Here is a 26,286-nt window from a genome sequence, read left to right on the forward strand (position 1 = left end):
CTAGGACATGGGAGTACACTATAGGCAGAGTTTGGACGTAACTGTGCCTTATTCTGACACCAAGAAGACTACAGAACATTTTCTTTACGGGCGTCACCACCAAGCCACCTTGTCACAATACCCCAAAAGCACATTTATAGTGTTGAAAGAAGCATACCAGTGCACCTGCATCAAAGTAAAAATAAAACCTGTAAAACTGCAGAACAAAATGATACAATACTCCCGCTGTACAAGACAACATGCTCGGGGCCATTCCACAAGCACTTTCATTTTCAATTTAAGGAGGAACACAAATAGCATGGTATAGTAACTGTGGATCATGACGATAGTTTCGTATTATGCACCTTAACAGACTTGATGATAAGAGGGAAGAAAATGTTTATTACAGTACAGCTAACTTCTGAAAACTAAATCACTGGAGAAAAGGTACCTAGGACACAGGGAACCCAAGAGCCTGGGTAATACTATCTGAAAATCTTTAAAGGGATAGCTTGCATTCCAAGTTGTGTAAACCAAGAAACATTAGAAGAGATGGCAGCGGTTTGTTGTGACAAGAGGTGAGACGTTTGGAGTTCCTTGGAACTGCTGTAAAGTATTGAGCAGCAAGCCATCAGTATCACAAGTTCATTGACCCGATTACTCTTGCCAGCACTTCAGTCAAGCTGCTCTTGTGCATTTGTTTCCAGTGCAAGAGCCTCTTGTCTGCCTGTGACTATCTTCCGTATATCTGAGTAGGATACAGAATGAATATAGTGAAAATCTAGTTGGGCAATGGTTATTGTATTACCACAAGAACTGTTAGTTATGTATTATGTATAGACCATCAAAAGGCAATAGGCAATTAATGCACAACAGGAGCTGGGTGCCAACTAATGACCCCTTGCTCACCAATAGAGTACTTTTGCCACTGGCCTCAAGAAACAAGTTCCCTTGTAGTGCAGTTAGAAAGCCTTTTCAAATACATCACCTCATTATGGTTGTAGGGGTCAGTCATATACTTCATGCTTACCTTCACAATCCCACCCAAAGTGTGTGTGTATATATATATATATATCTATATATATATATATATATATATATAAAAGAACAACACTTCAGAGAAATGGAGGTTTTGACTGACACAGGCCGCAAGCAGAATATGGTTTCAGAGATAATGGATGTCTTTATATATATATATATATACTGCCCAATTCAGTTATGCTGGTGCCTATATATAAAAAGAATGGCTCAACACTTCAGAGAAATGGAGGTTTTGACTGACACAGGCCGCAAGCAGGATTGGTGACTGCTTTTTTTTAATAGAAAAAACAAAGTTTACATTTAGTTTCTTTATCAACAGGCCAGAAAAGTTGTAGGCATACAAAATATTAATCGTATGCCTTTGCTACATCCATAGGCTGGCCTTCTATGGATTCTGCTGACTACTGCAACTGACAAAAATGTGGTTCTGCTTGCAGTTAGTCATCATGATTTCTTTTTTGATGTGGTAGATATATACATTCAAGATCAGCCGTCTTTATATTAGTGACGCAACTCTGTAACACTCAGAGTTAATTTACCATGTGAGACTGGCTTCCACAGCTCCCGCTATGCAATCTGTTACAGCATTATTATCAGGGGTTCATTTGTGCCAGATCGCATCGCATCCTAAATCCGGTATCTTTTTGTCTGACAGGCGAGAATTATTTGGAAATGAATCGTATTAAAAAAAGAACACTATATACATAACATGCACAAAAAAAAAAAAAAAATCCCACTTTCCTGTTCCATAAATTGAAAAAGGAAACTGTGTGTTACATGTGCTTCAGACCCTCTTCTTTAAAGTGTTCAATCTGACCTACATGCAAAACAATGAGAAAGAAAATGACCAGTTTGTTTTTTATACCCCAAATGGCCAAACGCTAAAAAAACAGAACTCTTAACAATTCTACAGTCCTCCAGATTAGTCGACCTGCCACTGGTATTGTTCAAACCTGAAGTGTTTGTCAGAACATAGGCAACCTGTAGCTACCTAACCCAAGCAAGACACCAAATCCTGATCCACAAACAAGTATATATGGAAGTTACTGTAAGTCAAGGTCAGTACATTAGATCTTTAAACAAATTAACCCCGGAATATTATGTTTAGCTAAATTCAAAACTGAACGTCAGCCAGATAAGCCACATTATGTAGTGGGTAGTGCTTTGCAAACTTTAACTTCAGTAAAAACCTTAAAACACATACAGCAGTAATAGTGTGTAATCCATAACATACCAGTGACAGATTGCTGCCATGATCGTTGCCTGCCTAAAAATAATACTGTACATGTTATTTCAGGATATATTATTAGCCTCAAGTTGACATTGTTAAGGTATGGAACACAGAAGGTCACAGAACTATATGATGCACACAGTAGAGCCTCTGATCTGTGTAAATACATCGGTGCTTACGATGAACTCTGGTGGAGCTCAGTGGGTAACAGATCCTGCTTGGACATTATTGATTATTGGAAGCAGTGCCCTTGCTGAATAGCTGGACATGTATTGGCCCTTTTATACTACTCAAACTCCTTACTTAACAAATATCTTGGTATCCCTGAACAGATGATCATTTCTTCTTTATTCATTTTTAGGAATGTAGAATGACTAGGGTGGAATATTTAACAGTTAGTTTTTTCTCACTCTGGCCCCTTGCTCACATGTCTTGGGATTTTGGAGAATATCATTCTCTCCTCTTTAAATGTATTCAAACTGAATTAAGAATTGGTTACAGTGATACCCCAAATGTTATCAACTTACTACCTTTATTCTTAAAACTTGAAAAATGTCTTGAATGAAACCAACTTTTTGTGGACTCCACAATGACGCTTCAGTAAACTACGCCTTAGGCATCCAGGGTATACCAAGGCACTGGCAGGCTCATTTGGGTATACAGGTCATAAATAACCAGACAATATATGTTTAGAACTAGAAAACTCAAAATGGGAGTTTTTGTGCACACAAACAAAGCAGCCCTGTTGGCATAATCTAAGGGGTATGCCACATCAGACTGAATGATCTGTAAAATAGAAATGTGAAAAAGATTACATCATTGATATAGGTTTGTAAGGTTTTATATCAATTGTAATACTTTATGTGCCCCTTTAAATGGTAAAGAAGTGAGAAATCATCGAAACTCTCTGAACAGTCTATGAATTTGCTGTGTTTTAATGTAAGGTTTTTTTCAAACTCTAGCCTAGTCCAAAATACCTCAATTTCTGAGAATCATGATAATAAACTGTTTTTTCATGACTCAGAGAGCAGTTGTGACTTCGGGCGGATGACCCTTGTTTTTACATGACTTCTTTCTGCTTAAAAAACTAAATGAAAACAGGTTCTAAACCACAAACTTCTGCTAAAAGTGATGCGCTATACTTTTGGTACCGCGGCAAGGAACGTCTACTAACACACATCCAGTAAAGAGGGGCCAACTCTGTTCATCGGTGAAAGTAGGAAATTGCCACTCCCTCGAGGTGGAGTTCCACTCCCAGTAGGCAGTCATTTGCTAAGCATATTAGTTCTTGTAAAAGGTATTTCATCGTCCGAATACCACCTGCCGAGACCTGTAGGTTTACCTGCAGCTCTGTTGCTCAAGATTTCACCTGCTGAGACCTGTAACTGCGCTACAGTACTGCTGTGATTGTGTCCTGTACTGTCTTTAGATTGGCTTTGTTCTTGAATAAAACTTTTTTGATTGAAGTTACCTGAAGAAGACTGACTTATTATTTTTAAGAAGAAAACAAACCTTACAGGTTAAAAACAATGTGGCGCTGAAGTAGTAAATGCTCACGTCGATAAATACTGTAGGAAACTGTATTGTTTTTTGCTGATGCTAGTATTATTTTAATAATAAGAGCTAATTTCCAGAGTATTTTATAATTCTGTCACTCATTATGAAATATAATTGTAAATATTGCTAAGAACGGCCTCCACCATCTGTCTCTTCCCTTCTGTTAATCAACACCAAAGCCCAGTAGAGGACAGTACACAGAGGACCAGGCCTGCCTCAGGCACTATGGGCTCAGCTGCAGAGGCTTGCTTTTCACTGGCAAGCCAATCTGTTGGCAGTTATCAGACTGTGTGAAGGGTAACATAGCAAATGTTTTATTCAGTAATTTTAATTGGCATAAAGAAGTATTTTATTGAAATGGAATTACTCAGTTATTGAAGTTGACTTACATGTAACTGGACATGCAATAGGGAAATGTAACCATATGAAAATGATAAAATAACATTATTATTCCAAAACTTAATAGCCTTATATAACTGGGATCTTGCGTGTGGGTGCGTGCATTCGCTGCTGAGTGACAGGCAGGAGATCGAGACAGAGGTTGAAGTTGACACCTCCCGCAGGATTTATTAATACAAAGACACAGTGAAAACAGCTCACATGACACTACCAACCATGGTAGCTCACTGAGTACATATGGCCAGCAAACAAAAAAAAACAAAACAAAATAAACCAATACAAAAAACTATAAAATAAAAGGTGCAGTAAAAACAATGTGCACCACTCGCTTGCTCACCTCACTATACTTTATGGGGATCTACCATCCCCAAACTAATCTTTATGTGTCAACACAAACCCCTACTCCAGCTGTCGGCGGTTTTGGCAGCTTTTTTTGGCTCCGATCCCGGTTCACCATCAAGGTGATTGGAGGATTTCAGCAACCTATTTCGGTCTCTATGCTGAAGTAGCGTGGACGATCTTCAACTCGTTGTCCTTGGCTTTGCAGCAGCCCTGAGGTGAACAAACAGGACCTCTTTATACGTGACGCTGTGCTGGAACACACCTACCTGCTGATTATCCACAGCTGGCAATCACATAGAGCAGGTAGGCTCTCCCAAGAGCGTAGGTACTGCATTATTCAATTACAACTTATTACAGACATTTACACAATACTATTTACAATGTATACACAAAACCCACTCTTCATGTGCTGTGCTCCTGCCCTGCTACATTCGCCCCCCCCCCCCTTTGTGCAAAGCACAAATGGCCGCCACCGGCCACCTCCCCCCTTGACTGACGCCTCCCTGTGTGGGTGGGAGTTACAGCTAGGCAGGAGGGTACGTTGGGTCTTTGTGTGGGCCGCTCTTTCCATCCCGGTGCCCCCTTAAAAGGGACCGAGGACCAGTGACAGGGGACCCAGGCGGCGTGGATAGGGTGACCGGAGCGCAGGCTGGTGACTGGGTGGCTGCAGCTTAAGGCAGAAGTGAGAGCCTCTGCGACAGTGTAGTAACCTCTGGTTCACCAGGGGGAGCAAAATAGGAGTCTGGGTGAACGACCGTACCTGGTGGTGCCTCGACCTGGGACCCAGGCCCAGCGATGAGAGGTCCAGACATGACAGTGGGGTGTCTGGGAGCATGGGCCGAGGTAGCTGACCCATAGGCGCCAGAATAGAGCGCAGAGGTGGGGGTCGGAGCTGTGGTGGATTTGGTCTCCTCGACTCCTTCCCCATAGAAACCCGTCGCTTCTCTCCTTCCTCGCTGTTGGGGGGCGGCAGCACCTCCTCCTCCGGCTGTCGGGAAGGTAGCTCCTCCTTCTTTGTCCCTCGGGATGGCAGCTACTCCTTCTTGGACTGTAGCTCCTCCTCTGGCTCTTCAGACATGCAGGCAGCCACTCTCTATTACTCTGGCCTTTGAGGATGGTAGCTCCTCCCCCTCTGGCTTACAACAATTCCACACATTTACAGAATACTATTTACAATATATACACAAAACCCACTCTATATATACATATATATATGTGTGGTAATAAATGGTTGTATATTTTTATTTTTTGAAGTAGGAAATTACCAATATAAAGTTTAATAAACACACAAAACATTCATTTGGCGATGAACACAGAATGGCAATAGCAGACCGAGGGTGAATACACACAAGCACACCCTGTTGCGTATATCTTTTGACTGTGTATTAACATGTCATTGAAAAATAAATGTTTGCTTGCATATCAATGAAATGCCTATTTGTGCCACTCAAAAGAAAGCGATACCCTTTTTATTATAAAATGCCTGGAACCAGTGCTACACGCACAACGAGGCAGTAGCTGCACAATGACAATGCAAGGACTCTGTCACAAAGGGCAGTGCTGGCACAATGGCATATTTTGTCACACCAAAAAGAAAAAGGACACACTGCATTGCTGATGCCAAGGTATCAGTTCCAGTGTCCTACAGTATCAGGCACATTTGTGTTGCCATTGCTCATCATGCTGTGTTCTGTTAATGGTTCATACACAGTAAGGTTTCTTCAGGTTAATATGCAAGGTTATTTCTTTAAACTTGCTGGTAAGAATGAATGAATAAAATACTCCAATTTGCACAACAGGCAACCTCTCTTTGCTGATTTTCAAAAAAAATGCTCACTGCGCTTGTGCGAAAACAACAAGCCTGCATCAGCATTTCAGGATGGCATGTCCATCATCATTAATACTAAACTCTCTGCCTAGCGGAAGCACTCAGATGTAAAAAGCCTTTTCAGCAGCTGGCTGTACAACAATGACTGGTATTGACATTTTCTAATATTTGTTTACTTTATCTCATGGATCAAACTGCTTCATGTAACTTTCAAAGCACGCCAATCAATATAGGAAGCAGCTGGTTAGCTAAGGACCGGAAACAAGGTGTTGACAATTTCACTCTGCAGGTGAAATAAAAAATAAAAAAATTAAAAATGCAATGCTAGCTTAAGGCTTGCGAACAGTGTTCTATAACTTGTGTATCAGATATGTTTCTTTTTTTTTTAATGAAAATACATGTAATGCATGCATTTTGCAATCGAAGATGTATCCAATTATTTTTTTTAGAGTGACTTCATGCATTCATTTCTGATTCACTCTAGTTGTTGGGGTGATAATCCTGCACTGCTGAATAAAACCCTGTAATATTTCTTGCATCTTATCCTTAACACTACAGGAATGCAGGTTGCTGTGGCACAGTACAAAGCAGCTCTTTGCATTCAAACAATGTGTTTGGTTTTACAGCAGACACCCAATGAAGCTCCTCGCTGATTTGATAAGCTTCTCTCATGGAAATGGTTTTAATTCCAATCAAAACCTCAATGGCAGCAGTATAACACTGAGTTCTATATATATATATATATATATATATATATATATATATATATATATATATATATATATATATATAAAGCCAGTTTGCTATTGCTGCGAAACTCGCAAACTCCAACTTTTCTATCCATTACTGCAGTTCTTTGTCACTGCGAGGGATTCTCAGGAGTTCCCCTCCTGATTCAACCTTTTGCCTACCTATATCCACGGACATTCTTCAATTTCAATTCATTCCGGATGCGTTGTTAAATTAATCAGACCTCTGCATTGCCGACTCGGAAGTGACATCATTTGGTGCTCACCGGAGCGAGGAATTTAACAACAGTTTGTTGAATCAACATAGCTGATAATAATAATAGAAATGTTGCTGCTGCGGCATGCAAGGCTGTGTTTGATCTCTGCGAGCTGAAAGCTTATTGGGACGAAGGTTTAGTTATCTTTAACTGACTGATTAGGAGCTAGCTTGTTGTTACATTGAAATGTGGAAAGCAGCTAGCCTGCAACTGTAAATGTTTATAAATATAAATATATTAATGGGTACAGTTTTAAATACAGTTCGCCCACTTTTGCAACTTTGTAACATATTTGTTTGAAGTATAAAAGGACAAATCCGCTTCGAGGACCTGGTCAAGAAGCCACGCTCTTATTGGCCTTCTGAGATGCTTAGAATCTACCGTCACATTAACTTCCAGCTTCTCTGCATCAGGCATCCATCTTGCAACCTCTTCTTGTCCCCTCATCTGTCTCCTTCAAACCAACCAACTTCATCAAGGCACTTTATTCAAATTTCAGTCATCATTTCATCAACGTGAGCCGCCAGTCTGATAAGGTAACCATGTCCTACGATTATCAATAATAGACAATACCCTCAGACTGCTCCTGACTAGAGCAATATGTTTTGCAGTAGCCTCAGAGTAACGCATTCTTCATCGTCTCAGGTTCTCATTCTTCATTTCTGCCCAAAGGCAGCCCCATCTCCGGCTCCATCTAAACCACTTTAACATCTCACCGGAATTATGGCAGCATCCACCAGGGCTGCCAAGTATCCATGAAGAGATATTTGCTGACATCGAGGGCTTCCTACAGGTGGATTCAATGTCCACCATCAATGCCAGGCTTGATGCTTTAGAGAAGCAGCCCCTGCAGAAGCAGCCCTTCCTGTCCCCAGCACTTCAAGCATTCTCCAGCCAGCGGAGGCTGAAGCTCCTCAGTACAATCTGGCCTCAGCTTCTGCAGCAGCTCGGCCCACAACAACCATCAGACGCCACTCCGTATCACTCTAACTAAGACTTCAAATCATTGAGAGTCTTAAGATTCCACCATCTCATGCCAGTCGCAGCCCCTCACCTGCAGTAACCTTCCCTGTTCTACCAATTAATCACGGATTAAATGCATCTCTTTCTAGACTGCTACAATCCGTGCAGGATTGTATGTCTGCAGCCCTCGCTCTTGCTACCAATTTGTCATATGATACTGCATGGAATGCATACTCTCGATTCTGTGCTCAACAGCAATGTACTAGACATCACAGTAGCTCAACCAGTCCTCAGAAGTCAAGGGAAGGTCCCTTCCCCAGGTGTGGAACGTCCCCTATCGTCCAACTTTTTTTCTGGGGGGGGGGGGGGGGTGGGGTGGGGGGGGTGGGTGATCTAGTGTCCTCTAGATCGGAGGACACTGGCCATAAATAATTCTGTCCTGTAGCAGCTCATGCTCTATAATGCTTTTATTCAATCTATTGTTACCTGTCTTTCCAGTCTTATATTATGTAACTGTATACTAACCATATATATTTCCTATTTAGGGTACCCCTAATGCCAATGCCAACGTCAGGGTCTCTCTATTCTTTTCCTTTTCAAGGGCACAATTACGAGTCCATTCTGCCCCGCCGAGATGTGTCATCTATCTTCTTCCCCCTATGGGTTTGCATCCACATCCAAGTCTAGGTGTACATCGAGTGTCATCTCCCCTGGTATGGAATTTGTTATCCAGGTCCATGATCCGGTTGACTCAAACAACAACGGACCTTTGTTACGACATATAATTTCGGGTATAGGTTGTTTGGAAATAAACTGGCTGTATATTAAGATGCCAATAAAAAATAGAAGAAGATGTTCTGCATAAATTTAAATAATATATATATATATATATATATATATATATATATATATATATATATATATATATATATGTGCGTGTATATATGTGTGTGTGTGTGTGTGTGTGTGTGTATATATATATATATATATATATATATATATATATATATATATATATATGAATATATATTAACATACCAATTTATATACCAACAGTCATCTTTCTGTCAATAACAAATCAGATGCTTCCCCTATTAACTGAAATACTTTCGGCCAGTAAACCATGCTTGGAAACAGGTGAAATGAAAAAAAAAAAAAAAAAACTTTCTGGAAGGCGAGGCAAACAAACTGAGAACTTCCTTTAACCTAGTGTAGTACTGGATGCCTGTTTTAAAAATGAAAGTATATGTTTACTTAAAATGTTACATTTGAGACCTATATAGCTAATGGAAGTGCAAAATGGGGAAGATTTATTGAATTGTTTTGTCAGATGAAATTGCTTTAATATTAAGTTCACATTTATTATTGTTCTTGTAAGTTCACCGTCAGCCACCAGTTTGGAGGTATGAAGCAGCGTAAATGAAAGATCACCCACTGGCAGATCTGATTGACAAGAAACAAATAATCTTGGACAAACACATGTGTTTGATTAAAGGAGGCCGACGCAAACAACCTCGGGATGGGGATTCTAGAGTTTTGAGGGCACAAGTAATGTTTTATTAACATACCTTTTTCAGAGTTGAAAATTACACTATGTAACACAATTTTTGTTCCTGGGTAGTAAGTGTTATTTTCTAATTGCTTATGCCTCAAAAATATAGAAAATGGCTATTATTCCCCACAAACTTTTCTTTTGTGACCAGAACAGTGATATTTCAAAATATCACTATTTCCAATGGGAAAAAGGGCAAATGTGTGTCTTTTCGTTCACATAAAGTCAGAAAAAAACAACATATGAATCCAAATTAACATGTATTTATACTAAAGTAATACAAAAATGACTACAAAAGATTTAGAAGTGAGTAGTTTTTCGAGATTTACGATTATACTGTATTTACAGTCACACACAGAAAAGACACACATGTGCCCGTTTTCCCATTGGAAATAGTCATATTTTGAAATATCACTGTCCTGGTCACAAAAGCAAAGTTTGTGGGGAATAATAGCCATTTTCTATACTTTTGAGGCATAAGCAATTAGGAAATAACACTTACTACCCAGGAACAAAAAAAAAAAAAAAAAAAAAAAAAATTGTTACACGGTGTTATCTACCTGGCTGAACTCACATTGTAACTCATTATGTTACAGTGTTACCTTTCAGATTCCACAATGAGCTTTCCAAGGACAGATCCCACTATTGGTGTTACTTCTAAGAACTTAATCATCAGGTATGCACCTAACACACACACACACAGAGCACACACACACAGAGCACACACACACACACACACACACACACACACAGGATCTAATGCTGCTGCAATTTGACTGTATCAAGTTTTCAGGTAGATTTCCAAAACAACAAATAGCATACCTACTGTAATGTTTTCTTTAGATTTTATTTTATAATTTTTGGAACATAGTCTGTGCTATGTTACGGCCATATAAAATAATTTTTGCTCAATCAAGTTTTGAACAATGCAGTATGAAAGTTAAAAATAATTCAATACTGCATGTTCCTCAGGGTTGGTTGTGTTGCTGAAGGCTAATAAGGGGGTCAACTAATTATGGCACTTGGTCCCATTTCAGCAGCTAAGAAAGGTTGGGCCTATTTAAAACTTAAGCCGTGTTTCCACATTGATCAAGCCAGCCAGCAGTCACATGGTTTAATATAATGTTCTATTACAACACAATTTGTTCTAAAATCTTTTGCTATCGACAGTGTGATGGCAGGTTGAATACACATCACCAGAGTAAAAGTGAAAGTCTACAAAAAAAATATGAAGGGACTTCACCCCTTCAACTGTCAAAATGAATGAAAGAAAAATATTATTATTATGGGAAAACATAATAACTTACGCAATGTGGCTCCACCGTGGGGCTCCAATCAGCTGTGTACACCTGCTAACCCACTTTGTGACTGCCATCCTTCGGCACTGATTAAATAGGGTTCTATCCCAGTGAGGATGGAGGGTCTCCATGGAAAATCAGGTGCTGCAGATAGTGGTTGATGGATCTGTATAGGACACCCTAACCTCTCAGCCAGAGCTGAACCAATGCCCAGCATGGTGTGAATCTGCACTGTGCTGCTGGGCAAGTGCTGTCCTTCAGAAGAGATGATAAACTGAGGTCCTGCCTCTTCTGTGAACATTATAGAGCCCATTTACATCTGTTGAAGACGAGTAAGTAGGGTCATGGATACACTTTATTACACATCGAATAAATTCATCCCTGGTTATTTCTCATAATGAAATAAGGCTTCGACATCCCTGTAAACGAGGTATTTTAATTTCACGAAATACAAGAAAGATGCAATGGAAGGATGTCTGTAAAAAACATTTCCCTCCCCAGTGTTACACAAGTAGCTTCTAGCTGCAGGGTGCTGCCTTGGGTTACTGGGAATAAGCCTGTACGTACACTCCTTTGTTATTGCCTGTTTTGTGTGGTCTGTCTGCATTCTAGACAGTTTAACTACTGTATACTGGATGCGTGCCTGCTAATGATTTTTTTTTGCCTGCCTGCTAATAAAGCTGTTATGATTGTGTGCCTGTCCTTGACGTAAGTTCCAGTCTGATAAGAATTGGGAAGCTGTCCTACTCTGGGATGCAGACACCTTTACACTGAACAGTTAAAGGTTTTACTCTGAATGCCAAGATCTATGATGTCAGTATTGTATGAACTTTTCTTGTCCTGCAATTAATCACTGGATTTGTTTTTTTGTTATTTATTATAACTGATCAAATATACCAAAGCTGTGCATATTAGGTTTTTCTGGAGAGATTGAGAAATCATTCAAACATTGAGAAATCATTCAAACATTGAGCAATAATAAGATTTAGCAAATCACTGCTTAAAACAACCATTACAGTTTAGTGAAACGAGCCCATTATTATTATCAATTAGTAAAACAATCAATCATGTACATTCAACAGAACTTAGTAAGACTGTAATTACAGCAATGATTTCTGAATGTATGGATGTTTCTCAATGTTTGTATGATTTCTCAATGTTTGAACGATTTCTTAATGTACAAATGATTTTTCAATGTTTGAATGATTTCTCAATGTTTGAACGATTTCTTAATGTACAAATGATTTTTCAATGTTTGTATGATTTCTCAATGTTTGAACGATTTCTTAATGTACAAATGATTTTTCAATGTTTGAATGGTTTCTCAATGTATAAATGATTTCTAGAGTTAAATGATGACAGTACATGGGTCACATGGTCATTTTACAGTGCAACATTACTAATTTACTAACCTTTTTTTTTACTTTGCATTTGTTTCTACTGTATGTCATAATTAACGATTGTTTACCATGTTAAAACATAGTTCCCAGTGCTTTAACAAATATGGTAAACCACGCCTATGCTTGACTAAACGTATACACTTTGATATACAGTACTGTGCAAAAGTTTTAGGCAGGTGTGAAAAAATGCGGTAAAGTAAGATTGCTTTCAAAAATAGACATGTTAATAGTTTATATTTATGAATTATCTAAATGCAAAGTGAGTGAACAGAAAAAAAATCTACATCAAATCCATATTTGGTGTGACCACACTTTGCCTTCAAAACAGCATCAATTCCTCTAGGTACACTTGCACAAAGTCAGGGATTTTGTAGGTTTATAGTCAGGTGTATGATTAAACAATTATACCAAACAGGTGCTAATGATCATCAATTCAACATGTAGGTTGAAACACAATCATTAACTGAAACAGAAACACCTGTGTAGGAGGAATAAAACTGGGTGAGGAACAGCCAAACTCAGCTAACAAAGTGAGGTTGCTGAAGACAGTTTACTGTCAAAAGTCACACACCATGGCAAGACTGAGCACAGCAACAAGACACAAGGTAGTTATACTGCATCAGCAAGGTCTCTCCCAGGCAGAAATTTCAAGGCAGACAGGGGTTTCCAGATGTGCTGTCCAAGCTCTTTTGAGGACGCACAAAGAAACGGGCAACGTTGAGGACCGTAGACGCAGTGATCGGCCAAAGAAACTTACTGCAGCAGATGAAAGACACATCATGCTTACTTCCCTTCGCAATCGGAAGATGTCCAGCAATGCCATCAGCTCATAATTGGCAGAAAACAGTGGGACCCTGGTACACCCATCTACTGTCTGGAGAAGTCTGGTCAGAAGTGGCCTTCATGGAAGACTTGCGGCCAAAAAGCCATACCTCCGACGTGGAAACAAGGCCAAGCGACTCAACTATGCACGAAAACACAGGAACTGGGGTGCAGAAAAATGGCAGCAGGTGCTCTGGACTGATGAGTCAAAATTTGAAATATTTGGCTGTAGCAGAAGGCAGTTTGTTCGCTGAAGGGCTGGAGAGTGGTACACGAATGAGTGTCTGCAGGCAACAGTGAAGCATGGTGGAGGTTCCTTGCAAGTTTGGGGCTGCATTTCTACAAATGGAGTTGGGGATTTGGTCAGAATTAATGGTCTCCTCAATGCTGAGAAGTACAGGCAGATACTTATCCATTATGCAATACCATCAGGGAGGCATCTGATTGGCCCCAAATTTATTCTGCAGCATGACAACGACCCCAAACATACAGCGAAAGTCATTAAGAACTATCTTCAGCGTAAAGAAGAACAAGGAGTCCTGGAAGTGATGGTATGCCCAAAACAGAGCCCTGATCTCAACATCATCAAGTCTGTCTGGGATTACATGAAGAGAGAGAAGCAACTGAGGCTGCCTAAATCCACAGAAGAACTGTGGTTAGTTCTCCAACATGTTTGGGCCAACCTACCTGCCGAGTTCCTTCAAAAACTGTGTGCAAGTGTACCTAGAAGAATTGATGCTGTTTTGAAGGCAAAGGGTGGTCACACCAAATATTGATTTGATGTAGATTTTTCTTCTGTTCACTCACTTTGAATTTTGTTAATTGATAAATATAAACTATTAACATGTCTATTTTTTAAGCATTCTTACTTTACAACATTTTTTCACACCTGCCTAAAACTTTTGCACAGTACTGTATTTTCACTAGGTTTTACTAGACCACAATAAACATGTATAATGGTTATATCATTATATCCCATTGAATTAAATAAGAAAAGATTGGTCTTCATGTTGTGTTACCATGCACACAGCATGCATTTCCCTCATACCAAGGGGGTTTTCTATGCTACTAATTGGTTAATTTGGCTTTGGCCTGGACTTTTTTAACATACAATACCCACATTTCATCACATATTTCCACAGTCATACAATCTCAGATGCTAATCATTGTCCCACAATGAGAAGGGACCAGTTCAATCTGTTCTGTGGTCTCTCTTTTCGTCTGTAAATTCTGCTATTCCTATAAATTGAGGTTAACACTAGTGACGTTTGAATTAGCTTCTGTATTACACCCCTTAGCTACAGGTCCAACAGTGCCCCTTAGTGGAGCAGAGTTGAGCACTGCTTGAACAGTGCTACAGGATTCCAATCACAATGTGGGTCAGCAGTTTAAACTGCATATTGGAACCACATGCCACATAAACCATGTGGCGTAGTTCATAAGCTTCTGAAGAATGTGAAATATTTTTTCCATCTATTACCAGTGAGAGATCCTGGGATCACAGCAATAAGGCTAAATGAGGAACCAAAACTTTAAACCTATCATGTTGTATTTCAAAATATTTACACATCTACTTTAATACTGGTGTTAGTGCTAACCCAAAGCAAATTATTCAATTCAGAGTTTTACCTGCGCATTTGTTATGAATGCATCATTTATATACAGTATGTACATAGCTGAGTCTTGCATCAGAGGGTAATAGTATATTATCCTATTGTTTGTAGCTCAGAAAGTGCCGTCGCAGCAAACCTTACTATGTTCTTGTCAACTAAATCACAAGCAGCCAGAGATGTGATGTCCTTGTGTGTGTCTTGCAGAGATGTGCAGATTAATGTACTGTGATTCATAAAATACTAAGATTTCTGTATCAGGCTTCACTGGAGATGGATCCCAGGATGACAGCAAGGAGCACAGGCCTGGAAAGTGTTGTGCCTCTCCTGTCACTTATATATTTTTCAAGATTAAATGGGCTGCCATGTTATAGCAATTGTGAAGTGTAAATATTTTGAAAATTAAACAAGTGTTTCTGTAGAAGCAGGAACGAGTGGATCTTCCTGCCACAACATGGTTGCTAGGGGGGGTGACAAGTGCATTAGCTCTCAGGGTTATATAATTTGATCTGAAAGCAATGGAAAATAATGCCACTGCATTGTTCCAGGAAGGAGGCAGCTACAGTAGATGGTACCGTTGGTCAAAGGCCAGGCTTTCCCATTAGTAAAGTTCTAGAGAACACTTGGCTTCGACAGCGAGGGGAAGCAAAGTATTATTTACATTTATACATCATTAATCATTTGGAAGTGGAGGATAAACAGAACTTATTTATATAAGCTCATCTCGTTTCAAAACCAAAGAGGTCGATTCGGTGTGCAGTGAATACTCCAGTCTGCAAGTAGCTGTGGTTTGAGTGACAGGTTAGTACAACTTGGAAGATGAGACTTTCAGGTATATGAAATGGTTAAATTATATTTGTCATTGTTCAGTATGACTAATTAACCCCTAAAACCATTGTGGAATGAGTTTGCCTACCTCCAGTATTTCCCTGATAATATAGGTTACAACATCTATTCTACCTAAAAAAAGTCCCAATTGGTTCACAGGATGACATTTACATTCAATGGGGAGGTTAACTAAAATAAATTGTTCTGCTAATGTAATAGACTAGACTTTTGAAAACAAACACTGTACTGCTTTAATAACCAAGTTACAGAGTCTAAACTATGAAAGAACCAAGGAACATATTTCAATAGGAATCCCAATTTGGATGCATCCTCAGTATCTACAGTATATTGCTAATGCAAACCTATCAATCACAGCCTGAAAGGTACATTTTGAACTAGATGTCTGACAGTTGGTTTTGTCACATTTTAATCAACTGAATAGTTGGCATAGGCCAGTGGGTTTCTATTCCATGACATAAATGAAACAAACTATTTTAGGTTGCCGTGACTTTAACCACATATACAAAATTGGATCAGAATTGGATATAAATGAGACAACAAAGTCACTTTAAAAGAAGAAAAAAAATTGAAACGGTGCTAAAATTACTGGGAGGCAACATTCTGACCAATTTGTGCATACTGCTCATTAAAGCCTGCTTTCATTTGACAAATCATCTTACCCTGTAGACGCTACCATTTGAATGACACAAGTTATCTGTATTTAGGTAGTTTGGATATGTATGTCATTATACTGCATAGGCCACTGTGAACCACGTTTGAATAATCCAGCATTTCAGAGGCTGCACCATACTTAATGCAATATAAAGTATTTTTCCTTCCTGTTACAAAAATACAATGGGCAGTTAATTTTAATGTGCTAACCCTTTTTGCAATTATTCTGTATCGGTACAGTCATTCAAGCTCATAACAAAGATCCATAAACCGCTGTGCTTTCCTTAGTGATCAACATCCTGTATTTGAACCCCAGAGAAACTACTAAGGCAGCATACCTAGGGAAATGTGAAACTGATAACCCGACAGTAGAGGTGCAAATTGAAAGCCTTCTTTTCCCAAGTTTGGTACCAGGGATATTTCAAAACAGCACTTGTGAGGTATAGATTGTGAATGGAAGTGCATAACAGGTATGATTTTTATGGAACTATTTCATTACCGTTAATCATTAAGTTTGTCTTATTTTTGCTCTAGCTGAGTCAAGCTCAGGTCACTTCCTACATTTCCTGGGTCATTTCACCTCGAGAGTTGTCCCCAGCCCTTCACTGGCCTTTACTGGCTTCTTTCCTGTCAATAAGCAATCAGCTTGTTCCCCTATTGAATGACATGCTTTCAGTCAATAACATGCTTTGACCCAGAAGACACTACTGGAGTGAAATGGTCAAGGAAGTAAAGCAGTAATAGACTTCCTGGAAGGCAAAGCAAGCAAACTGGGCCCTATATTAAAGCTTGTGTTGTACTTGATGTCTGTTTTAAAAACACACATTGTGAAAATGGGCTCTAACACGTGCTTCTTTAAAAATACACATTTGAGACCTATGGAGTTAATAGAAGTGTAAAATCTGTTATCTGTTATTAGCTGCTGCTACTATTTCACGTATTGTTACTGCACTTTCCACTGTATTGTACTAGTTCATGTATTATGCTACTATCATGCATTCTGCACTTTCCACTGTATTGTACTAGTTCATGTATTATGCTACTATCATGCATTCTGCACTTTCCACTGTATTGTACTAGTTCATGTATTATGCTACTATCATGCATTCTGCACTTTCCACTGTATTTTGTACTAGTTCATGTATTATGCTACTATCATGCATTCTGCACTTTCCACTGTATTGTACTAGTTCATGTATTATGCTACTATCATGCATTCTGCACTTTCCACTGTATTGTACTAGTTCATGTATTATGCTACTATCATGCATTCTGCACTTTCCACTGTATTCAGTGTACTGTGTATTATGGTACTATCGTGTATTATGTACTTTCTACTGTATATCATGTATTATGCATTTCTCCGTTTGAAGTATTATGGATTTTCTTGGATTTATTGCATCTTGTAAAGCGCTTTGTGATGATGTTCCACTATGAAAGGTGCTATATAAAATAAATCAAATAAAATTGATTGATTGATAAAATGAAACTCATGGAATTATTATGTTAGCTACAATTACTTTAAACGTAACAGGTAAGTCAATATAATATAAAATATAGCACTCCAGAGGAAATTTGTGCAGAGTCTGTATTAATGAGAATTGATGTAATTGATTATTATTATTATTATTAATAATAATAATAATAATAATAATAATAATAATAATAATAATAATAATAATAATAATAATAATAATAAAACAGCAAAGCAATTGCAAATCATAGTAAGCAATCTGTTATCCTTGGAGTACCTACCATTCTGCTGGCAAGCATTGGAGACTGGAAACCTTATCAGCAACTCCATCCCCTTCCCTGTGACTGTCTGCAGTTGCAGTGTCATTCCTAGACACAGGAGACTCATTCTCAGATCATGTTGTTGTTTATGGCTTGTGGCTGATGTTGCCCTGTCCAGCCTATACAGTTTTTACTACAGTAGGTGGTTTCTCTCTAGAATGGGCATCGCACAGCATTAGCATGCTGGGAGTGTTTTCAACTCATCATTTATTCTCCAGCCACTCAATCGTACCACATTGTGAAGGACAGATTGAGATGCTGGTCCACCGTGGACCATATTTAAATTACACCACTGCTTCATTGCCACATACCATATCAATGATACGGATATTTTCTACAGAGCCATCTGGCTTCATGTTTAGAAACCATTCAATCAGAAAGGCTGATAACATTTCTAATTTGATTGAAACCAATTGAAAACGATTTGAAATTGCTGCCATTGCTTCCAAAAACTTATGGCACAATGGCTTGCCCTGGGGAATTTGTTGTTTTACTCCAACCTGCCTTTCAGACCCCCTACCTAAAAAAAAATCTTGTTCTGAGTAGATGAACAGATAAACACACAATTTGTTTTAATGAGAAAGTTGTAGTGGGTTCCCCCAAAAAGGTATCTGCAATACTGAGTGACAAGAATGGCTTCTGGGGTGGGTATGACCAGCCAATAGACCTGGCTTTCACTTGTAATTGTGTTTCCATTTTAGGCACATCTAAAGGGGATATTTATTGTAAAGTGTTAGTAAATGTTTCCACAATCTCAAGTTTAATATCCCTGAAACAGTTCTTCTCGTGTTAATAAAAACCAACAATAGCCCAGAACGGTTTCAGGAATATCAGACTTGTTCATGAAAACAGAATTTTTGAGGAAAAAAAAAACAACACCATGAGTAAAACGTGAATATAGTGTTTTATGCTAAATGTAAAGGTACTGTATATTTCACTATGAAACTGTTCTATATAAAAGAACAGTTCCATGAATATCAAACTGCATTATTTTCATAAAGCAGACTTTTAAAAAATATTCTCTAAATAAATGATGAGTAAAATCTTCATTATGTTCATTTTTGATACACAACTGTGTTATATGATTCTCTCAATCAAGTGTCATTGCAGGAGTTTAGTTAAAAATAACCCATTCCACTGCCAAAGAGAACTCTTAGCATGCTTTGGAACCCACTGTTAAACCAATTGTTTATGAATTTAAAATAAATATTATAGAACTGATTATAAATACATTTTAGTACATATTTGTGTTAGACATAATTGTGTTAGACTATACTTTAGATGCATAATAAAACACACATGTTGGCAATAAAGAAATGCTAGTGTTTATTATAATCATCGTCATTATTATTAGGCTTCCTAGACAGAATGGCTGGGGAGTGTATTGTTATTGTAAAGAATTTTTTTTTAAATTTTTATTCCCAAATTCTTCAGAAGACTTAAAGCTGTTCCTGCTCAAACGACATGTAACCAATCAACATCAAAGTTGGCAGGCGTCATCTTGGGTTGAATACAATTCAATGACCAAAAAATTGCACTCCTGCGTCAACCAAAATGGCGGATTTTTTTGAAAAACTTTTCAAAATCTTCTTCTTAGGAACCGGTGAAACGATTGATCTGAAACTTGGCATATATCATCAACAACCAAACCTGCTCCAAAATTACGAAGCAGAAGTTGCTGCGATAAATTTTAATACCAAAATGGCTACCAGAAAATTCACAGAAATGCGCCCCAAAAATCAAACTGCTTCTGTTTGAAAACCATTTAACTAAGTAATTCTGAACTTGGTAGACATCATCCTGGGGACAATGGAATTCAAATAGGGCAAAATGGTGTTCTTTTGTAAAACAAGATGGCCGCCAGACCTACGTTTTTCTTACAGAGTGCAGATAGGGTAATGGTTACTAAGGAAAACAAATAGGGACCATAAATGCGTGATTCAAAAATTGCCTTGACCGTGACCTTTGACCTCTCCTTAAAATCAAGTGCAAAACTGGTTTATAATAAGTGCAGATATGGTCATGGTTACTATGGAACACAGATAGGAACCCATATAGCCTCTAACCAAAATTCACCTTGTGACCTTTGACCTCTTTAACGTCAAATGTCAAACCAGCTTATATCTCCTTAGAGTGCATATAGAGTTATGGTTACTATATAACACATTTAGAAACCCATCTATGATCTATTCAAAAATGATCTTGATCATGACCTTTGACCTCTCCTTAAGGTTAAATGTAAAACGGGTTTATAATTCCTTAGTGTGTAGTTAGGGTCATGGTTACTATGGTGTTTAAAGTTATAAAGCATCGTGAGATAATGAACTAATGCAATATTTTGAATTGAAACTGCTCCACAAAACTGATCTGTTGCTGACACTCGTGCTGCAATGCTACAGCTTGCCAAAATTGTCAACTGCTACTGAGCTTGGAAGCTGTAAAACTGCCTGGCAGTTCTAGTTATTATTATTATTATTATTATTATTATTATTATTATTATTATTATTATTATTATTATTAGGGAATTCTTCTAAACCCTAGTGTCAGCATTTGGTTTGATACTGAATCAATGATATAGGATTATCTATAGTGTTTTCGGTATAGTAAAAGCAGAATACACAAGATTTGTTTTTTCTATTAAGAGTGCATGATGTCAATTAATCAAATGGATAAAATAGAATCTGTTCTATATATTGTACCGCTAATCCGTAGAAAGCGTGCGTCCCTATGCCTTGGTGAAAGCAATTATAGCTCCTCCGCTAAACCCTGCGTGAAGCTTATTTAATCTCCCAGAGAGACCCCATTTCCACAACCACTCTCTATTTTTCTGCGAGGATTAATGCAGTTTAGTCACACAACCTGAACTATATAGCTTACTGTACCCTCGTTTCTTTTACAGAGAAAACAAAATCCACACACGTATACGTAAAGATTGGTTGTACAATCACTCTAAAAACGTTTTAGTAAATTAACATCGAGGTGTCGGTTTTTTTTTTTTTTTTGAAGAGATTTGCATATTTACAAGCACACTATGTTGTAGACTGAATTGACCTTTTTTAATGGGCCTAGAATAGTGTTTCGCTAAGGTAAATGTGTGATTAACACCTAGCCTGTATAGTTTGCATAGATGTTACTGAAATTTCGTTTGATAACAACTTAGCGCATTTAATCAACTTTGTTATATTTTAGTTATGATTTCAAATAAGTATTACAAATGATTTAAAATTAATACCTTAAAATAATAATGATAATAATCAGACACACACACACACACAAAAAGCTCAACGTTGGTTGGGTCTAATATCATTGTGTTATTTATGACACATAACAAAATAAACGGCTCTTTAAATGCTTGGTTGGAAAAGTATACAATACAATGCAATGTACAATGCAGTTGAGGGAGCTCGAGCTTCCCACGCTGAATTCAAGACATCTTGTTTTTGCTTTTTATAAACCTGTCCACAACCTTTCACATACGTATTTTTTATTTGAATGTGCAATATGAAAAGAAAACTTGAGTGTTGAACACGTGAGCACTATAACCAATACTATATATACCCCCCCCCCCCCCCCCCCCCCCCTCTTTTTTTTTTTTTTTTTTTTTAAACCTGTAACACAAATATGTTTTGGTGTGTGTACACAGACAAACCTGTTATGTACAGTGTAGCACTATGGGGAGCAAGTGTAAAAAAAAACAAACAAACAAACAAACAAACACTTAAATCACACATTTTTCATAGATTTAACCAACAAAAAAATTGATTTTTCCCCCAGCTTTAGCGTAATACATGTTAACAAAAACATACTTAGAAGTTTAGAAATGTGTACCTTCAGATATAATTTATAAATATTGAAAATGCTTATAGCAAATTTAACAATTAAAAGTGAATATGACAATTAAACCTGGGGGAAAAAAGCTTGAGTCTTTAAATCTTTTTTTTTTTTTTTAAATATATATAGACACACACACACACACACACACACACACACACACACACACAGCTTTGTGTCTTCTGTGTTCCCTTCCCGCTGGTATTTAGGGTTTGTTGCTTGTACATGCAGCCGTGACGCAAGAACAGACCGTCCACTGACTTTCCCCTGCTGCGTTTTAGTGTGAGCAGTGGTCTGCGGCGGCTGTAGCGCGCCGCGTCCGCTGTGAACGCCCCTTAAGTCATACGCAGGCTCGCACACACCAGACACTACACGGTTTTTACTGGGGCGACACTTAAAATTCGCTTCGAAAACACGGTGCACACCAGAAGCGATCACAGAAACGACGTGACAGCCTTTAGACAGTAAAAATTGCGAGCCAGCTCCAGGACCTGGATAGATCCGAATCCACAGTATAGCCAGAGGCGATATAACGCAATATAAAACGCAACAACAGGCTTATGTTATGTAACATTTTTAGCATTTTTTATAAGAACTCAAATCATCCTTTATATATTGACAGCAACTTCACATTGTGAAAATATTGACTGAATTCGTTTACATTGACAAAGACAAAAACACATTATCTCTAGGGAATAAAATACAGACGTGGTCAAGCTTGCAGCATTCAAAGATGACAAACACATTGTGATTTTTTTTTTTTTTTTTTTTTTTTTTACTCTGTTTCAGTTTCAATGGAAAATTGTATCCTAGCATGTATGGAGCGCATTTTCATAAAGCAGACATTTTAGAAAAAAATAATTATGGGATATTAAAGTGGAATTATGCCTGCTGGATGAGATGCGTAAAAATTGAACGCTCACAGGGACGACCTCGCTGTCCAACCCCCTTTTACTTGATATTATAGAGAGAAATAAATAAAATTGCTTGACAGTTGGGGAGAAACCTTTTCAAAGGGTTCCTTGGCAGCGTTGGTTGTAGAACAACTATTTTGACGGCAGGAATAATTATTACTTTCTCATCCGGGTCTCCACTATCCTCTTGTGGTGTTCTTCATTTCATAAAGACCCGGGTGTTTGTGCTGGCCTTATTATTATTATTATTATTTATTATTATTATTATTATTGGGGGGGGTGGAGTTCTGGATTATTTTCAGTTTAATCTGGAGCTGGTCTCTTTATCTGAAGAAAGCGCGTGTGCAGTAGGGGGGAAGTACTAATCTAACTGCACAGTTGTGTGTTTCCGATGAAAATGTAATGGATTCAGAATGTAAATAGCGTTGGTAACTTTTGAAAACCGTGGTGCTACTGCCATTGTGAGCGGAGGCAATGCCAGTGGAGGGTGCGCGAGCTTTCTGAATCTCCCCCAAGCACCTTTTGCACAATCTCAGCTGAACGAGGTCTACGGCAAAGAGATGAACTCTTGCAACAGCCTGCAACAGGACTCTTGGAAAATGAACAAGAATAATACTTGTAGCAGCAGCGAGAATGACACGGATGCCCTTCTTAGGGCTGATCACAGCCCTCATCTTTTAGATGAAGACACTTTGGATATGGGCGGTGAGAACAGGGAACGGGTATTAATTAATATTGCTGGACTCAGGTTCGAGACTCAGCTGGGAACCTTGAACCAGTTCCCAGACACTTTGCTCGGGGACCCCCATAAAAGGATAAAGTACTTCGACCCCCTCAGAAACGAATACTTTTTCGACCGGAATCGGCCCAGTTTTGATGGGATACTTTATTTTTATCAATCAGGTGGGAAAATAAGGAGACCTGTGAACGTCTCCATAGATATATTTGCGGATGAGATCCGTTTTTACGAGTTGGGGGAAGAAGCAATGGAGAAGTTCAGGGAGGACGAGGGGTTTATTAAGGAGGAAGAGAGACCAATGCCTAAAAATGACTTCCAGAAACAGGTATGGCTCATCTTCGAGTACCCGGAGAGCTCCAATCCAGCACGGGGGATCGCCATTGTATCTGTTCTGGTGATCGTCATATCCATTATAACCTTTTGTATGGAGACGCTGCCAGAGTTTCGAGATGAGAGAGAGCTACCGCTGTTTGTCCTTGGAACTAATACTACTCAGGCTCCGCCACCGAGTAGCACATCAGACCCTTTTTTTATAATTGAGACTACCTGTGTGATTTGGTTCACGTTTGAGCTTACTGTAAGATTTTTTGCCTGTCCCAGTAAATCGGCGTTTTCCAAAAACATGATGAACATAATAGACATTATGGCTATCATCCCCTATTTTATCACCCTTGGCACAGAACTAGCAGAGCAACAAGGCAACAACGGGCAACAAACGTTGTCACTGTCGATCCTAAGAGTAATTCGCCTGGTCAGAGTGTTTAGGATCTTTAAGCTATCAAGACACTCCAAAGGGCTTCAGATTCTGGGTCAGACACTGAAAGCCAGTATGAAGGAGCTTGGTCTTTTAATCTTTTTTATGTTTATCGGCGTCATTCTGTTCTCCAGCGGTGTTTACTTTGCAGAGGCAGATGAGCCCGAGTCCCATTTCTCCAGCATCCCTGATGCGTTCTGGTGGGCTGTGGTAACCATGACGACTGTAGGGTATGGGGATATGCGACCCATTACTGTCGGAGGGAAAATTGTAGGCTCCCTGTGTGCTATTGCCGGCGTGTTGACCATTGCATTGCCAGTACCTGTCATTGTGTCCAACTTCAATTACTTCTATCACAGAGAGACTGACCAGGAAGAGCACAGTTCTCTTAAGGAAGAGCCAGATAGTGGCCAGGAAAGCCCTTATACTGACTTGAAGAGCAGCTGCAGCAACGGATCTCTTAACAAGTCTACGGTGCAACTGGAAATCAGTGATGGGGTCAACAATGGACGGTCAATGGGAAAAGAACACCTCAAAGCAAATAGCAACATGGACCTTAAAAGGTCTCTTTATGCGCTTTGCTTAGACACACGTAGAGCGACAGACCTGTAAATCAAAGTGCTTGTTGGGTTAGGTACAGTAGATACCAATTCTAATATAGACAGTGTTTGCTGTTGAGAGCTTTCTTTTGTATCACTTGATGCCAAAAAAGCCCATATAAACTGCATATAGGCCTGTGCATATATATTTTCTATAGTGTTTGCGCAGTGAGATTGATCAACACATTTATTCCCATAAGAGTCGTGAGTAGACTTTTTAAAATAAGCTATTTAAACACTTGTAATGTATTACGTTTACAGTACAGATAACCAAAAGTATTCAATACTGTTACAATACTGGCTTTTGTGATGTTGAGTGCAGTAGTAGATGTCGCTCTTTAAACACAAACGTATGTGGTGGTATTTTAAAAAAAAAAAAAAACAGTATTTTGAAATTAACTTTATATTTTGTAAACAGGTGGAAAAAACAAACAATGTAAGACTATATTTTAGATACACATGGTTTGATTATGAAAGAAACACAGATTCATTTTTTCATTCTTTTTAAACAAATCCAAACTATAAACTGTGCCAGGAATAGCACGTGTATTAAAATAAAGGCTTTAATTCTGAACAAGGAACAATTAAATTTACTTATTTTATTATTATTATTATTATTATTATTATTATTATTATTATTATTATTATTATTATTATTATTATTATTATTTTTTTTTGTGTGGAATTTGGTGCTGTCAAGTTAAAACAAGGGAAATCAGCTGTTTCTTAATCCTTTCTTTATATTTGAGACGTAATTTTCAGAATGTATTGAACACAAATCTCTCTCTCTCTCTCTCTCTCTCTCTCTCTCTCTCTCTCTCTCTCTCTCTCTCTCTCTCTCTCTCTGTGTGTGTGTGTGTGTGTGTGTGTGTGTGTGTCAATACCTCGTTTTTTATTAGAACTACCGTTGGCGGGTCCAAAAGCCTTGTGTTGCTATTCAGTTTTGACATCCATCTAGTTCATATCCAAAGAAGCCGCTACTAGCAGTTGCAAGGTTTCTACAGCCTTCTCTATATTTAACAAAGTACTCATGAACGTTATGTTTATTTTAAAGGGTTTTCAAGAAGAACCACAACAGATCGTCTCGTTTGTATGTTGCAGTTTTTTTTATTTTTTTATTTTTTTTG

The 26,286-nt window shown here is 38.4% G+C and overlaps 1 protein-coding gene across 1 annotated transcript; it reads left to right on the forward strand.

The window, feature by feature from the left end:
* Positions 1-23,481: 23,481 nt before the first annotated feature.
* Positions 23,482-25,677, forward strand: LOC121320023 (potassium voltage-gated channel subfamily A member 5-like). The gene has a single exon (XM_041258134.1). It carries the CDS (start codon positions 23,628-23,630, stop codon positions 25,170-25,172), a length of 1,545 nt encoding a protein of 514 aa, XP_041114068.1. The 5' UTR covers positions 23,482-23,627; the 3' UTR covers positions 25,173-25,677.
* Positions 25,678-26,286: the final 609 nt, after the last annotated feature.

Source organism: Polyodon spathula, chromosome 8, assembly GCF_017654505.1.
Source record: "Polyodon spathula isolate WHYD16114869_AA chromosome 8, ASM1765450v1, whole genome shotgun sequence".
NCBI lineage: Eukaryota > Metazoa > Chordata > Actinopteri > Acipenseriformes > Polyodontidae > Polyodon > Polyodon spathula.